Consider the following 17,441-nt stretch of genomic DNA (forward strand, 5'->3'; position numbering starts at 1 on the left):
CAGAAATGAGTAATTTATGGCATTCACCATAGGTGGATTTTTTGGTTTTTTTTTTTTTTTTTTTTTTTTTTAAATAAACTTTCTGTAGCCATTTCTCTAAAACTTCATTTTGATTGGAAGTAAGGTCTTATTTTCTCTTGGCTTATATACACAAAGAAAACTGTTTAAAAGCATCATCTAAATATTCCAAATGGGAAAAACCTTATTCATAATTTTTTTTCCCATATTTGCTGTAAAACCTTTTTAACAGCGTGGAGATGAATTTGTGGTGGTTTTTACAAATTTGTATGTAACTTATGAATCACAGTAAAAAAAAAAAAAACACCAAAACCAAACAAACCACCAAATCTACCAATCATACCACCCCCACTCCCGTGCCCCACCTCCCCCCAAAAAACAACACAAAAAAAAACCCAAAACCAAAAATAAACAAAAAACCCCACAACAACAACAAAACACCCAAAGAAGTAAGGGGTGAAAACTTTGGATGGAAAGTTGGGGAAACTTTAAATCCATAACGGCCTAAGCCAATTTTTATATTTTATCTGTGGTAAACTATATAGGTGACTGTTGTCTCTCCTAAGGAGCATGAAGTACATTTGAATATCCAGAAGGAATTTTTCTAGCCTTGCAGTGCAGTCTTAAAAATGTTTGGTAAATGTGAAAGAGAGTTCATTCCAACAACATGTTTCATGGTTGAGTAATAGGCCTGTTTCTTGACTCATATTCTTTATATAAGTGTATTTTCAATCTCATCAGTGGGAAAGTACACAACTTTAGAAGGCTGATATTAAGCAATTGTTCTGTCTCCCTTTTTCAAGCTTGCTGCAAAGTAAGCACATGTAGAATAGTTGCTGTAGTGCTATGGAACTAAAGAATGTTTCACCTTGCTGTCTTGTCCTTTTTTAGGTTGCTAAGCTTTTAAATTCTGGTGTTTATACAATACATAAAGAACTGGTTACACTATTACAGGATGAGTCACTGGAGGTAATATACTTTTATTGGAACTTTCTTTTGCTTGTTACATAGAGGCAGATAATCTTGATGTTTAATAACTCTGAAATAAGACAGTACAGTAACAGTTTGAAATGATCAACAGCTTTTACTTCTGTTTTGCAGATGCGTCATTAAGATGCCAGCCATCTGTGAATAAAAAGGAGGAAAATAGGAGGTGTTTGAATTTAGTAAAACCATACTGAATTTGTTAGCTTTTAAAAATATTAATTCTAAATTGTTTTAATTGCTATATTATTTATTACCTTACAAATGCTTTGGAAAGGTTTGCTTTTGATACTATATTAAAATAATCATTGGTAGCAGACAAGGGTTTTGCTTTCTTTTATTTTCACTTCTCTTAATGAACAAGAGATGAAGAAGTTGTGTATGGTTCAAAGACCAGGACTTCTAGAAAGAGTTTCAGTCCAAGATCTGCTACAAAACCTGTGTTTGTGAGACAGTTTAGTTTAATGTGCCTTGGTTTCAACCTATGTGAGACTTTTTTGTATTGAAAATGACATGATTTGAAATTATTTGTTTGATACAAAATCACCATTTCCTCTGATACTACTTACTCCAATACTGGATCTTTTTTCTATGTATCATCCTTGGATATGGCATGGAAAAAGGAGTTTTGCTTTCAAATGTTCCTCTTTGTTTTGATACCCTTTGTTAGGCATTTTAAAGGAAATTAAAACTGTTCATAGAATATCTACTTACCTTTTATGAAATTTTGACCCATCTTAAAAGACTTCTCAAGTTGAATACCTGAATGTTGAGACTGAGAAACAGCTGGTCATTTTGAAAAATTCCTTGGTTTGATTCCTATACAGTTATCTAAATAAGAAAAAGTATTTGTTCCTTTATTTTGTATATCATCTTAGTCAGAAAAAAAATATTTAATTATGTACTTTTCTAGTCTAGTTTCAAGTACTCAACCATTCAAAAGTAAGGTTATTCTGTTAATATAGGCTATATATTCTATTTTAATGTATCAACTGCATTTTTCCCGAAAGCAGGAAAAATTTATCTTAGGATCTAGCTGACAGATACAAAGAAAAATGTTTTCTTCGTGGTTGTTGTGTGTACTCTTAACTATCCATGAAATACAGATCTTTCTTAAGAATGAATGTTCATTTTTAAATATTGTATGATGTGAATAGTTTAGAAAGCATTGGCTGTGGTATTCACATAAATCAAAGCTATAGTTTGTTTTCCTAATCTGAAAGCTATAATACTTACTTACTATATTAAAACATACATGTTAAATCCCAGTCATCGTCAATGCAAATACGTTGCACCTCTTTTCCCTCTCCTTTATAATTTTTTTTTTTTTAAGATGAATCTGAGAATACAACAACATAAGAGATGTCTGCAGTGGTATGTTGGTGACAGAGAAAACTTGAGTCAAATTAAATTAACAGACCTCATTCATGCAACCTTTCTTTAAATAGGTGTTAGATGCCCTGGTAGGTCACCTTCCTGAAATCCTTGAGCTAATGGCTAATGGAGGAGAAAACAGTGGATCAGAAAGCAAGGTGGGTGTTCTCATGTGTGTTTGTGGTTTTTTGGTTTGTGTGTGTGTGTTTTTTTTTTTTTAAGTTGCTTTCTAGATGGAGGTAGTAACAAAGTTGTTGAGACATAAATTGTGAGCAAAGGCTTTCGTGTTTAGTTTCTCATTTGGAGAGATATAAAGTTTCTGTGTTTTTTTGATTGTTGGCTTTATAAACTTCAAAATAAAAAAATGCAATATTAGACTTACCATAAAAATAATCAGTTTATCCATGCTCTTTTTCTAATTTGCTGAAATAGATCAAGTTTTGAAGTACCGTCATTAAGTAAAAACAAACTTGGTTTCATGCTAAAGGAATGGTAGCAAATAGCTAATTTGTCCATGGTTGCCATTTTCAGACACAGTTTCTGCTAGGAGGTTTCCTTTTTCCTAAGGTAAAGGCACTGAATTAAGATTTACAAGACATGTATTCAGCTTCCAATTTTGCTAATTTAATTGTATGTAGCTCTGGATGATGGTTTATTCAGTGACTCCTTACCTGTAAAATGGAACATGAAAGATCATCTTCTGTTTCAAGATGCTGTTTTGAGCATACTTCCAAAATGTACAGAGAAATTGAAATATTCCAACAATAGAAGAATTGAATAAATTTGTTTCCTTGTATAGACAAAAGTTGAGAATATACTTCAAAATGTGATTTTGTCAGATTTTTACGGCTGTAACACATAACTAGGGCCATGTCAAGTCTCTTGTGATTTTGCTTAGTGCTAAAGAGAAGTTAGCTTGGCTACTATAAAGGTGTATAATTCCTACTCAAATTAATTAGAGAGCTGAGAATAATAACTGCAAAGTTTAAGAGGCTAGGAGAAAAATGAAATTTCTTTGTTTTGATAAAGACTGGGGAGGATTGTTGTAATTGTCTTCATACCTGTAAAAGGATATTACAAAGAGAACAGTGATGAGTTTGTCAGGAGGAGGAGTTGGAAGTCAAAGTGTATTTAGGTACTGGAGTAGCTTTTTGACGAATTAAGTGGAATTTACTGTTTAGGGGAGATTGTTTAACCCTGATCATTATTATTTCTTTCAAGAAAAAGTTAGGCTAATATCTATTTGAAATGGTCATGGTATAGTTGATCCCATCTGACGAGAAATTAATTATCCCCCTGATATCGCTTCCCTCCTTACATTGTTATGATGTGCTTTTTAATTATAGTAATATGGAATATAGTTACAAGATCTAAAATTACTTTTATGTTTATATTTTTATTTCTAGTTATTGTCCATTCCTGACTTGATTCCTGCATTAACAACAGCAGAACAGAGAGCAGCAACTTCTTTAAAGTGGAGAACTCATGAGAAGTTACTACAAAAATACGCATGTCTCCCTCATATCATATCAAGTGATCAGATTTATTACCGTTTTCTTCACAGAATGTTGACAATCATTTTGACAAATGTGAGCCTGTCTGTCTCTTTCCTATTGTTTTGCAGTTGTTTCCTGTATTTAGAAAATTAGCACTAGATGTTTGCTGTGTGTAGCACTTTATATATTAATCTTAATGTACTATTTTTCATTGAATTGTGTATCAGGCTGTGTTTTTTACATAAGACTGAGAAATTGCTAAGAACTACCCTCCAGTTTGAGGAGTGAAATTTGCTTGTCAGATTGGGATGTTTTTGCTCACACCCAAGATTTCTTTCCTTGTGCTAATTATCAGTTCATTTCTAGAAAAATCAAAATGTTTTCCTCTGAGATATGCCTTCATTTTCCTAGTTCCATAGATTACATTGCATTGTGTTCCATTCTTTATGAAAAAACGCTTACTTCTGAAAATGAATGATCATGTAAAGTTGCTGGTCTGAGATGTTATTGAATTCATTCAAACTGTCTGTTGTAATAGAAGATCTTATATGTTTTCCTTCCTAACACCCACAATATAGAAGGTGCCTTCCAAACATGGAATTCTTTTAGGCATTTGTAAAATAGTTGGATAAACAACCTAGGCAGAAGGCATAAGGGAGTAGGTGTCTCATGAATTGACCTGGCTTCATTGTTCTCCCTTACATTATGCCAATTATTTCAAAATTGCACAGAACCATAGAATCATGGAATATCTCAAGTTGGAAGGAACTCATAAGGATCATTGAGCCCAACTCTCTGCCCCTCACAGAACTACCTAACACTAAACCATATCACCAAAGACCATTGCCCAGATGCTTCTCGAACTGTGACAGGCTTGGTGCTGTGACCACCCTCTCAGGGGAAAACTTTGTCCTGATATCCAATCTGAAGTTCCCCAAAGCTTCATTCTATTCATTCCAGATTTTTTAAAATTAGGCTAATTTTTAGTTATTTTTCTGCTTCTATAATTGTACACATTTTAGTCATATTCCTTCAGGTATGTTTAATTGTGTTTCCTTTATTTCCTTCAAGAATGTCCTGCCAGTCCAAAAAGCAGCTGCTCGAACTCTCTGTGTTTATTTACGTTATAATCGCAAGCAAGAACAGAGACATGAGGTTATTCAGAAGCTGATTGAACGTAAGATTTTTCCCTCATTACTTAGAGATGCAAGTTAGTTTTGACTGAAGATCTATTTATAGTTATGTTTATTCAGTGTAACTTCCTGCTTAATTGTTGGGATTACACTTACAAGACATTCAGTTGCTCACATTATCACTAGGCAAAACATATTGTGCATATGCAAGGAATGTATTTGAAGCTTATGCGAAGGAATTGGGAAAATTGCAATATGGGAAATTGATAATATGCCAAGACCGTTCCAACTCTACTTCTTGAATCTAAAACTGCTTCACTGTCGGTGCTGCAATATACAAAGCAGAATTTCTCTATAGAAGTAAAATTTTCTAGAGACTTCAGCATGAAAAGTTGTGAATGAATCTTTTCAGAAATTGATTTATGAATGAATTAGTCACCTTAGTTGACTTTCTAGTCTATACTCTGTGTTACAAGGTTGAATAGTTCCCATTAGTAATCCTTAATGTTTACACACTAATTTTGCTTCACTTGTGCCATGGTTGGAATGGCATACAGGGCTTTGTTCCACACAGTAGCTACTTCACTTACTATTTTTGCTTTTTCAAATGGTTAAAGAGAGAGGTTGAATTTCTGAAAAAAAATGCTCACTGACAGAAATTGTTGTTGAATTCAGAAGGTTAGGTAAGAAAGAATTGAGATAGACTGAGAAGGTGTGCCTTGTGATGAGTGCGATGGTCATCTTTGAGTCAGAGCTTATTTCTAGCTGAAAAGGAAAACTTAACAGATAATATCTGTGGACTGTTATTTTTCAGAACTGGGCCAAGGAAAAAGTTATTGGAACAGACTTCGGTTTTTAGATACTTGTGAAATCATTATGGAACTCTTTTCAAAATCATTCTTCTGTAAATACTTCTTTCTACCTGTGCTTGAACTTACACATGATCCCGTGGCAAATGTGAGGTACTGTACAAAGAGTATGTAGCAGCGTACAGGAAAAAGCTTTAAATAATATATTAAGGAATGTTGTTAAAGGTTTTATGTTTTGTTTAAATAATGGGACTTGAGTAAAAAGGTACAGAGCATTCAGAGTGACCGACATTAAAAGTGCAGGGGACTATGAGACTAATGTCAGAAAACCACAGAAGCAGGTCAGGCTGACTGTTCGGGGGACTGGCTGAAAGTGTCAGATTTTGAGAATGAGAAAGGAACACTGAGGCAGTGGAGCCAGTAGATGAGAGGAAAGTAATATACTGGTTCGTGGTTGCAGAGGAAGAGAAACATAACTTCAGTCTCTGTTAATTTCCGTCCCTTTCAGCATCATGATATGTAAAGTAAAACACACAAGTAATTCTTTCAGTGATCAGAGCTTAACAAGTTACCATAGGTTTTGCCTTATATAAAAGTTTTCTACTTCATTGTTACAGTAAATTTAAAAAAAAAATAGAAAAATATAAGAGAATTTGCTATGTTTTTCATTTTTATACAGTGTTTTTTTGTTATTTTTGTAGCCATTTCTTTTATTAATTAAACATATAGGGACCAGGCAATTATTACCAGTAAGAAAATAATTCATTTTTTTTGGTCAAGTATTTTGTGTGACTTTTACCCTTTAACCTTATTTCTTATGTGTGTAATTCATGTTGTCATCATTAACATGTCTGAACGTCTAATACTAATGATGCATAGAGATTTACACCTGAACACTCTAGTAACTAAAATATTTCCACACAGTGTCAGAGCAGAAAGGTATTAACTTAGAAGTGTCTGTTCTCGGTTATTTTATATGAATAATTTTTCTCCCTTAATTTGCTGCATTTAAAATTGCATTCTCAGTCAATAGAGGTGCTGACATCTTCTGAAAGCATCATAGAGTGTTACTGATTTCTAACCACGCTTTCCACCCCTTCCATTGCCTTGAGGAGCACTTATTGGACCTTTGTCTGGGCTGATTATACTCACTAAACTATCAGAAAACTGTCCACTTTTTTCTGCCCTCCCCCGCTCACAAAAGCTGGTGAACCTCCAGACAGAAGCAGGGAGACAGGGTAGGGGGAGAAGGGCTTTCTTCTTTTAGGAGTCAGAAAATACTGAAGTCCTTTTACTCTATCTGATACATCTTCATCCTTGCAGGTGCCTAGAACTGTGCTCACATGGTTTTTGGTGTGACTCAGGCTCCTTTGTACTGATGGACCAGGGTTTTTAGGTACCTATTAACCTATTAGAGTGAGGTGTGCAGATCATTTTGATAATCTAGATGTCTGCTTTCTAGGTTAAGAAAACAAACAACACACACAAAACAAAACAAAAGCCACCACCACCACCAACCAACCAAACCAAAGAAATCTTTATGGACTTTCAGATACAGGACTGCAGTCCTAATCCATAGAGAAGTTTTTGAAAATGTGACAGAATGTCTGGAAACAATGTATAATCAACAATCATTTCCCAAAAATGAGGCCTACTAGCAATTATTTAATGTCAAATGCCAGCATGCAATACAAAAATTAAAAATGTTTATTTAACATTTGCATCAAAAGGTGAATGTTTACTTTAATGTTTACTTTTTTTTTTCTTTTGTAGAATGAAGCTATGCTATTTGTTGCCAAAAGTTAAATCTACTCTGAAGATTCCAACTGATAAACATTTACTTCAGCAGTTGGAATTATGTATAAGAAAACTTTCGTGTCAAGAGAAAGATAAAGATGTCCTAACTATTGTAAAAAGAGTAAGCATTTTTCTTTTCCTGCAGTGTTTTGTCTTGTGGTTATAATTAAAAGTTAAGATGATCAAGGTTATGCTTTCTGTTAATTCTCTTAATGTAAGAACAGGAGACTAAAGAATTCTGTTGTCTGTTATGTAATTTTTAACAATTAAGATAAGATGTAGTATAGTGCATTCTGTCAAATTCAAGAGTGTTAGTGTTTCCTTGGTTACTTATGTTGAAGTTGTTTTTTTTAGTGATTTGGATTCAGGATTTTGGCTTGGTGACCATTGCGAAAAAATAGCAGATGACTAGAGAGAGGATTAAAAGTTGACCCTAATAAAAATTACTGAGTCTTTGAGGTAGAGATATCTTGTTAATCTATCTATTTTACAATATACAGATAAAGAATTTTCAGGATTTTGAAATGTTACATATAGCCTTGTAATGTGAATATTCATGAAAAAATACTTCTTTAAGAAATGCCTGTGCTTGGTCTCAAAGAAGTCATGAGGTGAAGTAGCTAAAGTAGGTGGCTTCCTTACAGAGCTGGTCTGCAGGAGCGATTGGATGAACACCCACCTGGAGCCTCCTGGCTCATTCACAGATTCCTGAGTTGTTTTTTCAGTCTTGGTTCCCGGGTCCATGGTCCAACTGTTCGTGCTTCTGTGCTTTCCTTGAGTGTATTTGGAGTTTGATACAGACAGGCTATTGGTGCTTTCTTATGAATCTCAGCAGGGTTCTGAGAATACTCTCTGATAGTTTTTAACTGCCTTTGTAGCACAAAATTACAAGTATAGGCTTTAGATGTTTAGGGAGAAAAGGCATGTTAATTTTGAATGTACCACTATTCTAAGCTTCGCATCTGGAAAGTTTTTTAGTTAGAAGTGTGGCATGCTATTGAGTAAGGATAAATAATGTTTTGATTTTCTTTATAGACAGTGTTAGAATTGGACAGAATGGAGATCTCTGTAGATGCTGTAAGTACTTACCAACTTCAATACTTACCAAGTACTTTTAATTCCCATTTTCATGTAGTGATTTTTTATTTTTATTGATTTTATTTTGAAGTTTCAGAAAAGATTTTACGAAAATGATTTATTGGATCAAGAAAAAGAGAGACAAGAACATCTCCTTTTGGAAATGGTATAATCTATCAGTACAATCTGTCTTGTTTTAATAGTTTGTGGTTAATATTAATGAGGCAATAATTTTAAGGTAGGGGAAATGTATAATATGGAGGGTCCTGGTAGGTTTGTAATCTGTGTGTGGTTTCATTTTACACTTGTACAAAGTTAAGTTCTTCAAAGTAACATATAAATTCTTTTTCTGTACTACCTCAATTTTGCTGTTTCAATTAGAAAGGTAAAGTGGAATTTCTTGAAAAACACTCGTGCTTGATGCCTCTATAGTTCTAAAATTCCTTCAGTAGACCGTCATGAAATTTTTTGAGGGAGCTTATCAATTTGTCAGGCATGTATAACATAATAAATCGAATAATAAAACACCTCAGAATTCACATAGGGCTTCCATAGGCAAATAAATGAATGTCATAACTTCTTTTGTGCCAACGAAGCTGAAGGAGGCTCTGTGTGTTACAAGCTTTCCCGTCAGACAGACAGACAGGAAGGTCATTAACTTCTGCAGCCTGGCAGGAGCGGATCATAGCACAGGTTGTACAGAGCAAAAAGAGCCACGAGTCTTTCAGCATTTGGAACATTTAGTATTCAAACTCATCTGTAGAGAACCAGAACAGGTTCAAGACTGTCCAGAACGTCAGTTTTTCGCCTTTGGGATTGTGACAGAGCGTGTGTTTGCGGCCCGGTTTGGTGTCAGTAGGTACTGCTGGTCTTCTCTTGGGCCGTTGGTTTTCTCAGTTCGGGATACCTGTCTCGTATTTCCTGCCACCTCCCATTAGCTCAAGCCAAAGGTTCAAGCTTTGTTCTCAGAACCTGTGTACACATATTCAAAGATTTGAACCTACCTTCAGTAGTTTTTAGGTAGGTACAATTAATGGTTTTATAGTGAAAATAATTGAGGCTGTGATAAAATAGCCTTCAGTGTGCCATGTGTTATCGTGTCTTGTAGGATAAAATTCATTTTTACCCGGTTTCTACAGCTAGACTTTACAGGAGCACCTGTATTTTTATGACGTATCCCATTGATATGGGCATACCTTTGGTGTTACGAAAGTCTCATCGTCTGTGAGAGGCTTTTGAGGAACTGGAGATGTACACAGTAAATGGTGACATGTTGCAGTCCCAAATAGATGAGGAGCCATTGAATGCAGTTAAATTTGTCTGACTTCTACAGATTTTAATACTGAATATGTTAATAAGTTTCTTCAGTTTTAGTAATGGACTTGGTAGAAACTATATTCCAGCAACTTTGACCTGAATTAATGTCCTTTTTATATTATTATTATTAGCTTGTACAGTAATTAGAGTGAATTTAGGGTAGAACAATTATGCTTCACGTGACACTTCTTATTATACACGTAGTACGGAAAATAAGCTAATACTAAATAGCTTTCTGAAGCTGGAGTGAAATCTATTCACCAAGAATCCTGAAGCAAGTATTGGCTTTTGAAATTACTGACATAACTGTGTTAACACTGTCATCTGTGTGTGTGTGCGCTCCCAAAAGGTATTCTGAAGCTAGCTAATATTACAGAAAGGCAAGTAAATTCCTTAAACTTGGAGAAGTGTAATACTTACTTTTGTTTTGCATAAAGGCTTATCAACTGTAGATGGTAATTTTAGACCTTTAAAAAGTTTGAGCATATGTGACACCATTTGAGAAAAACATTTTCATTGAATTGTGTGTTTGAATTAAAAATACTGCTATTTCTATTGCCAGAGTATCTGTGTAATACAAAAGTTTTACATCATCAGCTGCCAATTTCTGCATTTTTTTAACTAAAAAAATAAAAGGCCAGGCATAATTTTAATAAGTTATAACTGTGGACTTAAACTCTGAGTTTCCTTCATAATTAAACATTTTCTGATGTGATTATCATATAGAATATGTATCTTGATTTTATTTTGTACTATTAAATTGGTTGTCTGGATATTTATTAGGGTTCATGCTAATAGCAGGTGAGAGTAGAAATTAAATGTTATTTTGGTGATTTGAAAGCAATCCCTAACTGAAACACTTGGGGTTTTTACTGAAACACTTGGGGGTTTTTTCCCTTTTTTTTTTTTTTTTGAATGATATCTAAGAAAATTATTCATTCTTTTAGGAACAATTGGAAAAAGAGAAGCAGCAAAATGAAGGAAGATCTACAAATACTAATGATAAAATGTTTGAAAAGAAGCGTAAGTTTGTTTATTTGTGAACATATTGTTCATGCATGCATTACTCTTCTACAAAGGCAGAAGAGTAGGGAGCAGAAAAGAGACACTTTATATAGTAAATAGCAGAGTTTTAGAAAGTGGCAATATTTGTTTTAATATTGCCGAAGATGTGTATGAAAACTGGCCTCATTTCATTAGAAGGAAGACTTTTGGCTTTATTAATAAAATACATAACCATTTTAGTTCTCTGGTATTTTTCATTTTGAGATGTAATGTAAACACTTGTCTGTGGTATTTCTGAAGTGTTAGTAGCACTGGATTAGATATTATTACTGTTTACTCCAGAACTGTGGTATGTCCTCTTTCTGTATTTAAAGTTAAGATTTAAGAAAGAAATATTTATACCACGGTTTTTTTTTGTTGTTGTTTGTTTGTTTTTGTTTTCATAGGTAGAGACAGTAAAACATCTTCAGTGTTGACAAAAAGTATCACACTGTCTGTTCCTGGAAGCTCTTCTGGTACATCAGCAGGTTGGAATTCTTTAAAAACTCTTCTAGAATGTTTTGATCTCACAGCATCAAGTTAAAACTCAGCAAAGCTGCTGTTGGCATTTATGGGCCAAAGTTTCACCTGCTGTACACAGGAAAAAGTTTCACTCCTAGAACTGCATGCATTTTCTATGGTTTTTAACTTTATTTTATTCTTTAGCATATAAATAAGTGACATAAGGTTTGTTTGTTTATTCTCATTGAAGTAATTAAATAAATTCCTTCAGCTGGCAGAGGCTAACAGAAAATTATGTGTTCTGAATTACTCAGGAAATGCAAGGATGTACATGTTAAAATTTTCTGCTACATCTAATTTTAGGCAAAGAAGACAAGAAATCCAAGTTGGTTCGAAGCCAGTCTTTCAATACTCAAGCACTACATCCAAAATACAGCAATATAGACAAGTGTCCTAAGTATCTTTATTATCTTCATTGTTTACCTCGTAGGCAACTGTTTACCTAATAGACAGCTGTTATGAAATCATATGCACATGAATTTATGAAAGTAGAGATGTGCGCACTGAATTGTGACCTAAATTTTCAGCTTTCTGTTTAATTGATCAAGGTTTGCAGTTTTGAACTGAGGGAAGAAATACCATTTTAACGCAGGCTAAGGCCTCTAGATTCTTATGAATTCCTTTTAAGTTAACGTGTGTCAGCTTTTATCATATATTAAAAATATTTTTCCATAAGAACTGCTAAATGTAAATTAGCACATTTCTTAAAGAAATTTCAGCATAACTTTCTCATTTATTTTTTTCCATATGAGCTCAGAAATTACCTCAAATATTATTAAATAGCATGATGATACAATTGTGAATAACCCTCTTCTGTAACAAGCAATTTTGTTTTGTTTTTAAGAAAAAGCTCTGCTACAGGATATACATCTTCAGTATCAGGGATGGGAAAGAGTTGTATGTTGTCCTTTAGTGGTAAGTAGGTCATTATATTGTATTTTACATTAGTTTTTTATGTGGGTGCTGAATCTCTGGGCCCCACTAAACAGGCATACCAGGCATACCGTAAGATACCATAGTCATAAAGAACTTAAGTGTTCAAACATCTATTATTTTAAGTGCTAGTCTAGTTGGTCTATTTTTCAGGTTCTTTGGTTTGGGTTTTTTTTGTATTTTGTAGTTGGGGGGTGTGTGGGGGGTTTGTTTTTGTTTTGTTTTCAATATTTTACATGAGGAAAAGGATATGTTATATAACTTCTCTTGAATTAGGGGAGAGAAACTGCTATTGGGAAATGACCCTGCTCCATTTGCTGTTGAAGAATTTGGGTGATTAAAGATTAGAATGAGATGATCTGCTTCCTAGAGGAACCAATCTTTTTCCACTTACTACGAACAGACACTAGACAATTAGCTTAGGTGAAATAGATAAACTTTAAGAAGAAAGATTGGTCAATTACTTCTCACTATTTTCATAAATGAAATGTATTCATCTTCTCTTTCAAAATGTGTCTTCTAATTATTTTTATTTATAATTTTTCATAAAAATACTTGAATAAATTTTAAGTTCAAATGATTCTCTTACAAAAAAGTAAAACTTTTGGATTATTGCTACAGGAGATATGCCACTATTGCCACAGGAAAAACAGCTCATTCTGTTCATTGTTTGTGTATTTTTTCAGACAAAATCCTTTCTCTAAGCTGCAGCTCTTTATTTCAGATGATTCATTCCGGAGTCATTCTACTGGTAATAGTGGGAACACTGCCTTCCTTTCCAGTTCTTCTCGCAACTTATTTAACTCAACTGACCAAAAGAGCAATGGAAATAAGGAGAGTCAGTCCCGAAAGATGAGCATGTAAGTGGTTGACAAGAGGTTAAATCAAGCTTCTGGGTAACATTTTCTAAGGGAACTCAAAAGAGGTGTGTAAAATTAAGCCTGTATTTATGATACTTCTGAGCCCAAATTTTGAAATACTAAAATAGCAGGGTAGAAATGTGATGTGTGTAATCACAAGTGTTTTAAAGATTGCATTCCCTTTTTATTAGTCTTTCACATTTTTTCTTCTGCACATGTTTGTATTCAACTAGTGCATTATGGGGAGGGTGGAATGGAACAAAGTGAAGGTTAGAGTATTTGATATATAATAACAACAATCACAGTGATTTAGCTGCCTGTAGCTGGAGAAATAGAATGTATGTATTGTTAGACGATTTAATTTTTCCTTTTCTTTCTTTTATGTGCTTATGCATGTTTATGTATTATTATGTAACAATTTCATGATGAGTTTTGAGAGCTATGATGACGTGGTACTGCCACTTGTTATTAAGACTGCCTTCTTTGTCTTATTGTAACCATTTAGATCATAAAATTTCAATGCTAGGCATTTCCTTCAGGCTGATTTCCTTTAATCATCATCCTAAACTGTTCAGTGTTTTGTAAGCACAAAATCAAAGATTAATTTGTTTGCTCCTATGATAAAAGTGTAACAGTCTTAAAAAATCACTGTGAAGTGTGTTTAGTCAAATCTCTAGACCCTAACTGCTAATTCCTTGCAGATTCCTTTTATGCTATAACTTGTAGTACTAATTTTGGATGCTCAAACTGAGATTTTTCTTTGATATCAGAGATTTGTTTTCATAGCCCAGGCAGAATGGAGAAAGGAAAGGAGCCAGCTATGGCAAGAAAATAAGGTTGTTTGGGAAAATAGACTTAAGTGCAATAGAAGTATGAAAGAAAGTATGGGGAAATGCAAACTGGGCCTTGGGAACCTGGATAGGTATGAAGGACCAAGAATGAAAGAAGAGTTGGAATGTGAGGCTGTGACTTACTGGTCAGGGATAATGGAGCTGAGATATGGAGCCTGCACCAAATAGGAAAGGTGAAACACCAGATATAAAGAGGAAACAATAATGATAGTGATGCCTCTTGAGTGGTCATTTCTGGAGACTTAAGTATCCGTATAAACTCATATTTTTCCACTTCAGTATTTTCAGGTTCCTTTAAAAAACAAACTAAAATCACCCCCCTCAACTTTACTCAGAGATAAAAGTTGATAAAATTCCTAAATTGCAAAATAAAACACTCAAAGGTATAACTTCTCTGAGCAGCTTGCATTCAGCTACTCGTATACATTATATTATGATACAGTCTCTTGCTGTGAGATCACATAGTTGGTTGTTTTTTTTTTTTTTCCTACTGGAATTTTACTGCTTTCACAGTACAAGATAATTTTTTTATGGAATGAAATCAAGCTTGCATACTGACTTATTGTTTTTAAAACTTCATTTTCTTTCTAGAAAAGATTGGAAGATAAGTAGCGAATGATGGTGGACAGTTCATGTTGAGTCAGTCAGTGGTTTCGCAGCAGAAGCACCTTAGGTGCCACGTCAAATTGCACTTTGTCTTTGCCAGGGTCTAACGCCTTCTCTTAAATACTACCTACTGTACTTCAAACTTTTTATAGGTCATCATTAGGTGGTCACATGTTTCAAAGTGCATGATTCCAAACCCTGCAGTTAGATTAACAGACATGCTGACATTTTCAGCAATCTGTAAAGTAAATGGGACATGTAGCTTGAGTACATAAAATGACATACAGTGCTAAATACTTTGAAAAATCAGGTGTGCTCAAAAACCCATGTGTTTTTACCCTAATCACTGTAAATCTCTGTTCCCTCTCTTTAAAACCAGAAAATTAGTTCAAATGTTGTAATTTTTTTAGCAACCATTGTAGAACTTCCAATTACTCATCCATCTCAAAGATTTGGAGAAAATAAATGGATTAATTCTCACAAAGCAGTTAGATGCAAAAGTTAGTTAGACATATTTTTTACATTACATGAAACTTTTCCAATTTTTTTTTTCTGTCTGTCACTCAAAATATCTTTTGTTTGAATACAAAGGGACAGAAAAAGATCCACATAGGAATTTGTACCTTTGTCTTCAGGCAGGAAAGTTAAATTTAAGAGACTCAGCTTCAAGTCTCAAGGTTCCATTCCCAAATGAATACCTTAACAACAGACTGTTTGAAAGTAGGTATCTGATCAAATGCAATGATCTGGATGCTCCCTCTGGTTCAGAAAGTCCCTAAACTGTGTAGTGTCAGAAGCTGAGAGGACATACTAGGGTAAGAAAAATGTTTTTGGACAAAGAAGAGCAGGCTTAGGATGACCTACATTTAGCTCTGAGCAAGAGTTCTAGTGTTCTCTTTCTTATGGGAAAACACAGCTCTCAAGTTGGTATAATTTCTGCTGCACTGCAGATTCAATTTCTGTATTGTAATCTAGCCCAATAATTGTTTTAATGAAAAAAATATATATATATGGAGCAGCTCTAACAGAAGATATTAAGAGATACAGATAATGGAATAGTTGATGGTAAATGCATTCATCTGCATAACCTTGTTTACCGCAGATGTGTTTAGGTGTACCTCTTTTATCTTTCTTCTACTCAGAAAGTCAGTCCTGGTGCTAAATATACACATGGTAAAGTACAAACAGTAACTTTCAAGGAAACATTATTTTCTGACTTGAATGATGGAAAAATTTAATATCCAAATATATAAGCAGTTAACAGAAATGACACTTACTCAGAGAAGAATTTGAAAATTATACAATAAGTTGCAATTGAATAGATGCTCATGAATGAGTGTCACCAACTGTGGACTCACTAAGGCAGGAAAGTTTGAGAAAATAATATTTGAGTATATTTTTAGACTATATCATCATGTACATTTATATATTTTCTGGTTAAACATTGCACTGACCAGCTTAATTCTGGCAAGTCCTAGCTTCTAGTTTATTGACTCTGTAACACAAGTACTGTAACTTCTAATAAGTTTTTTTCTAAGTAATTACTTGTGTTCATGATGAATGGAAGGATGGGCAGTAATATGTTGCTTAACAATTAAAATATCTGCAGATATAATTAATGATTCTTAGTTCAAAGTGATGTATGTTTGGACAAAATATTATTTAATTGCTTAGGTGTAATCTCTTCCATAAAATGGCTCTATTGAATATTGGCAAATATTCCCTTTTGACAATATAGAGCAGTTTGCCTGATTTTATTTCACTTTCAATTAAAACCTATTTCAAGAATGCGGGTCACAAGCTTTCCATCCTGTAAGATTTGGGAGTAGATTTATTATTGCGTAGAAATAAATTTCTTAATAATAAATTGATATCAGTATTTTCTAAGGTGTCCACAACTCACCTTTAAGACATCCATGTTGTAACAATTATATGCATAAGTATCTTAAAGCAGGGTCTTTCATCCAGTCGTATAATTACTTAGGAGGTTGAGCACAAAATGAAGTAGTTCTGTCATTGATCTACTACACTTTGAGTTGGTTACTTATGGCTTCTAATTAAGTTTTCCTTCTGCCATTTAAGCTCGTAAAAATTCCGGTGGGACTGGCATGTGGTTTAGGTACCATTTCTAAGATGAAGCTAGTAGATATCCTAACACTGGTGTATTATCATGGAAGGTTCCACCAGCAGCTTTGAAAGGGTAAAAAAGAACCATATCTTGTTTTGTTTGTAAATTATAGTGTAAAATACTGATGCAAATACTTCCAGAGTTCTAAAAGTTAAGCCCTGTTCTTCCAAACATCTCTGACCATTACAAACAGTTGTTAGTTGACATAACTGCAGCTCTGCAAAGCTGAAGAACAGTATATTTAAAGATTAAAAAATTAAGGCTACGAAAAGTGCAGAAATCCCCCAAGTGACATGATCAACAGAAGATGTAGAGGTAACGCTGTCAAGAACTCTAAGCTTCTCTCTCTCGCCCATCTCCACTTTCCCCAGATTTTATCATGGGTCAAGCTGGAGACCTCTGGTTTTATTTATAGGCATGAGCAGACTGCTTGCACTGCCCTAACCATCTCACTTAGAGGAATCTCAACATGACCTTCCATAGAAAACTTAA

At 34.0% G+C, this 17,441-nt stretch overlaps 1 protein-coding gene across 4 annotated transcripts in view; it reads left to right on the top strand.

Moving 5' to 3' along the window:
- The window catches only part of PPP4R4 (protein phosphatase 4 regulatory subunit 4), a 66,882-nt gene that overhangs the window by 46,325 nt on the left and 3,116 nt on the right, over nucleotides 1–17,441 (top strand). Inside the window, exons 12-24 of one of the 4 annotated variants that reach the window (XM_065840059.2) lie at nucleotides 910–987; nucleotides 2,451–2,534; nucleotides 3,783–3,965; nucleotides 4,944–5,049; nucleotides 5,820–5,967; nucleotides 7,588–7,732; nucleotides 8,647–8,688; nucleotides 8,780–8,854; nucleotides 10,953–11,028; nucleotides 11,457–11,537; nucleotides 11,875–11,968; nucleotides 12,416–12,486; nucleotides 13,229–13,364. In XM_065840059.2, coding sequence (XP_065696131.1) covers nucleotides 910–987; nucleotides 2,451–2,534; nucleotides 3,783–3,965; nucleotides 4,944–5,049; nucleotides 5,820–5,967; nucleotides 7,588–7,732; nucleotides 8,647–8,688; nucleotides 8,780–8,854; nucleotides 10,953–11,028; nucleotides 11,457–11,537; nucleotides 11,875–11,968; nucleotides 12,416–12,486; nucleotides 13,229–13,364 — 1,319 coding nt within the window. Of the gene's footprint in view, nucleotides 1–909; nucleotides 988–2,450; nucleotides 2,535–3,782; nucleotides 3,966–4,943; nucleotides 5,050–5,819; nucleotides 5,968–7,587; nucleotides 7,733–8,646; nucleotides 8,689–8,779; nucleotides 8,855–10,952; nucleotides 11,029–11,456; nucleotides 11,538–11,874; nucleotides 11,969–12,415; nucleotides 12,487–13,228; nucleotides 13,365–17,441 lie in introns of those variants that run through there. The other 3 variants (XM_065840060.2, XM_071809592.1, XM_071809591.1) reach the window with 3 other exon arrangements.

This window comes from Patagioenas fasciata, chromosome 5 (assembly GCF_037038585.1).
Source record: "Patagioenas fasciata isolate bPatFas1 chromosome 5, bPatFas1.hap1, whole genome shotgun sequence".
NCBI lineage: Eukaryota > Metazoa > Chordata > Aves > Columbiformes > Columbidae > Patagioenas > Patagioenas fasciata.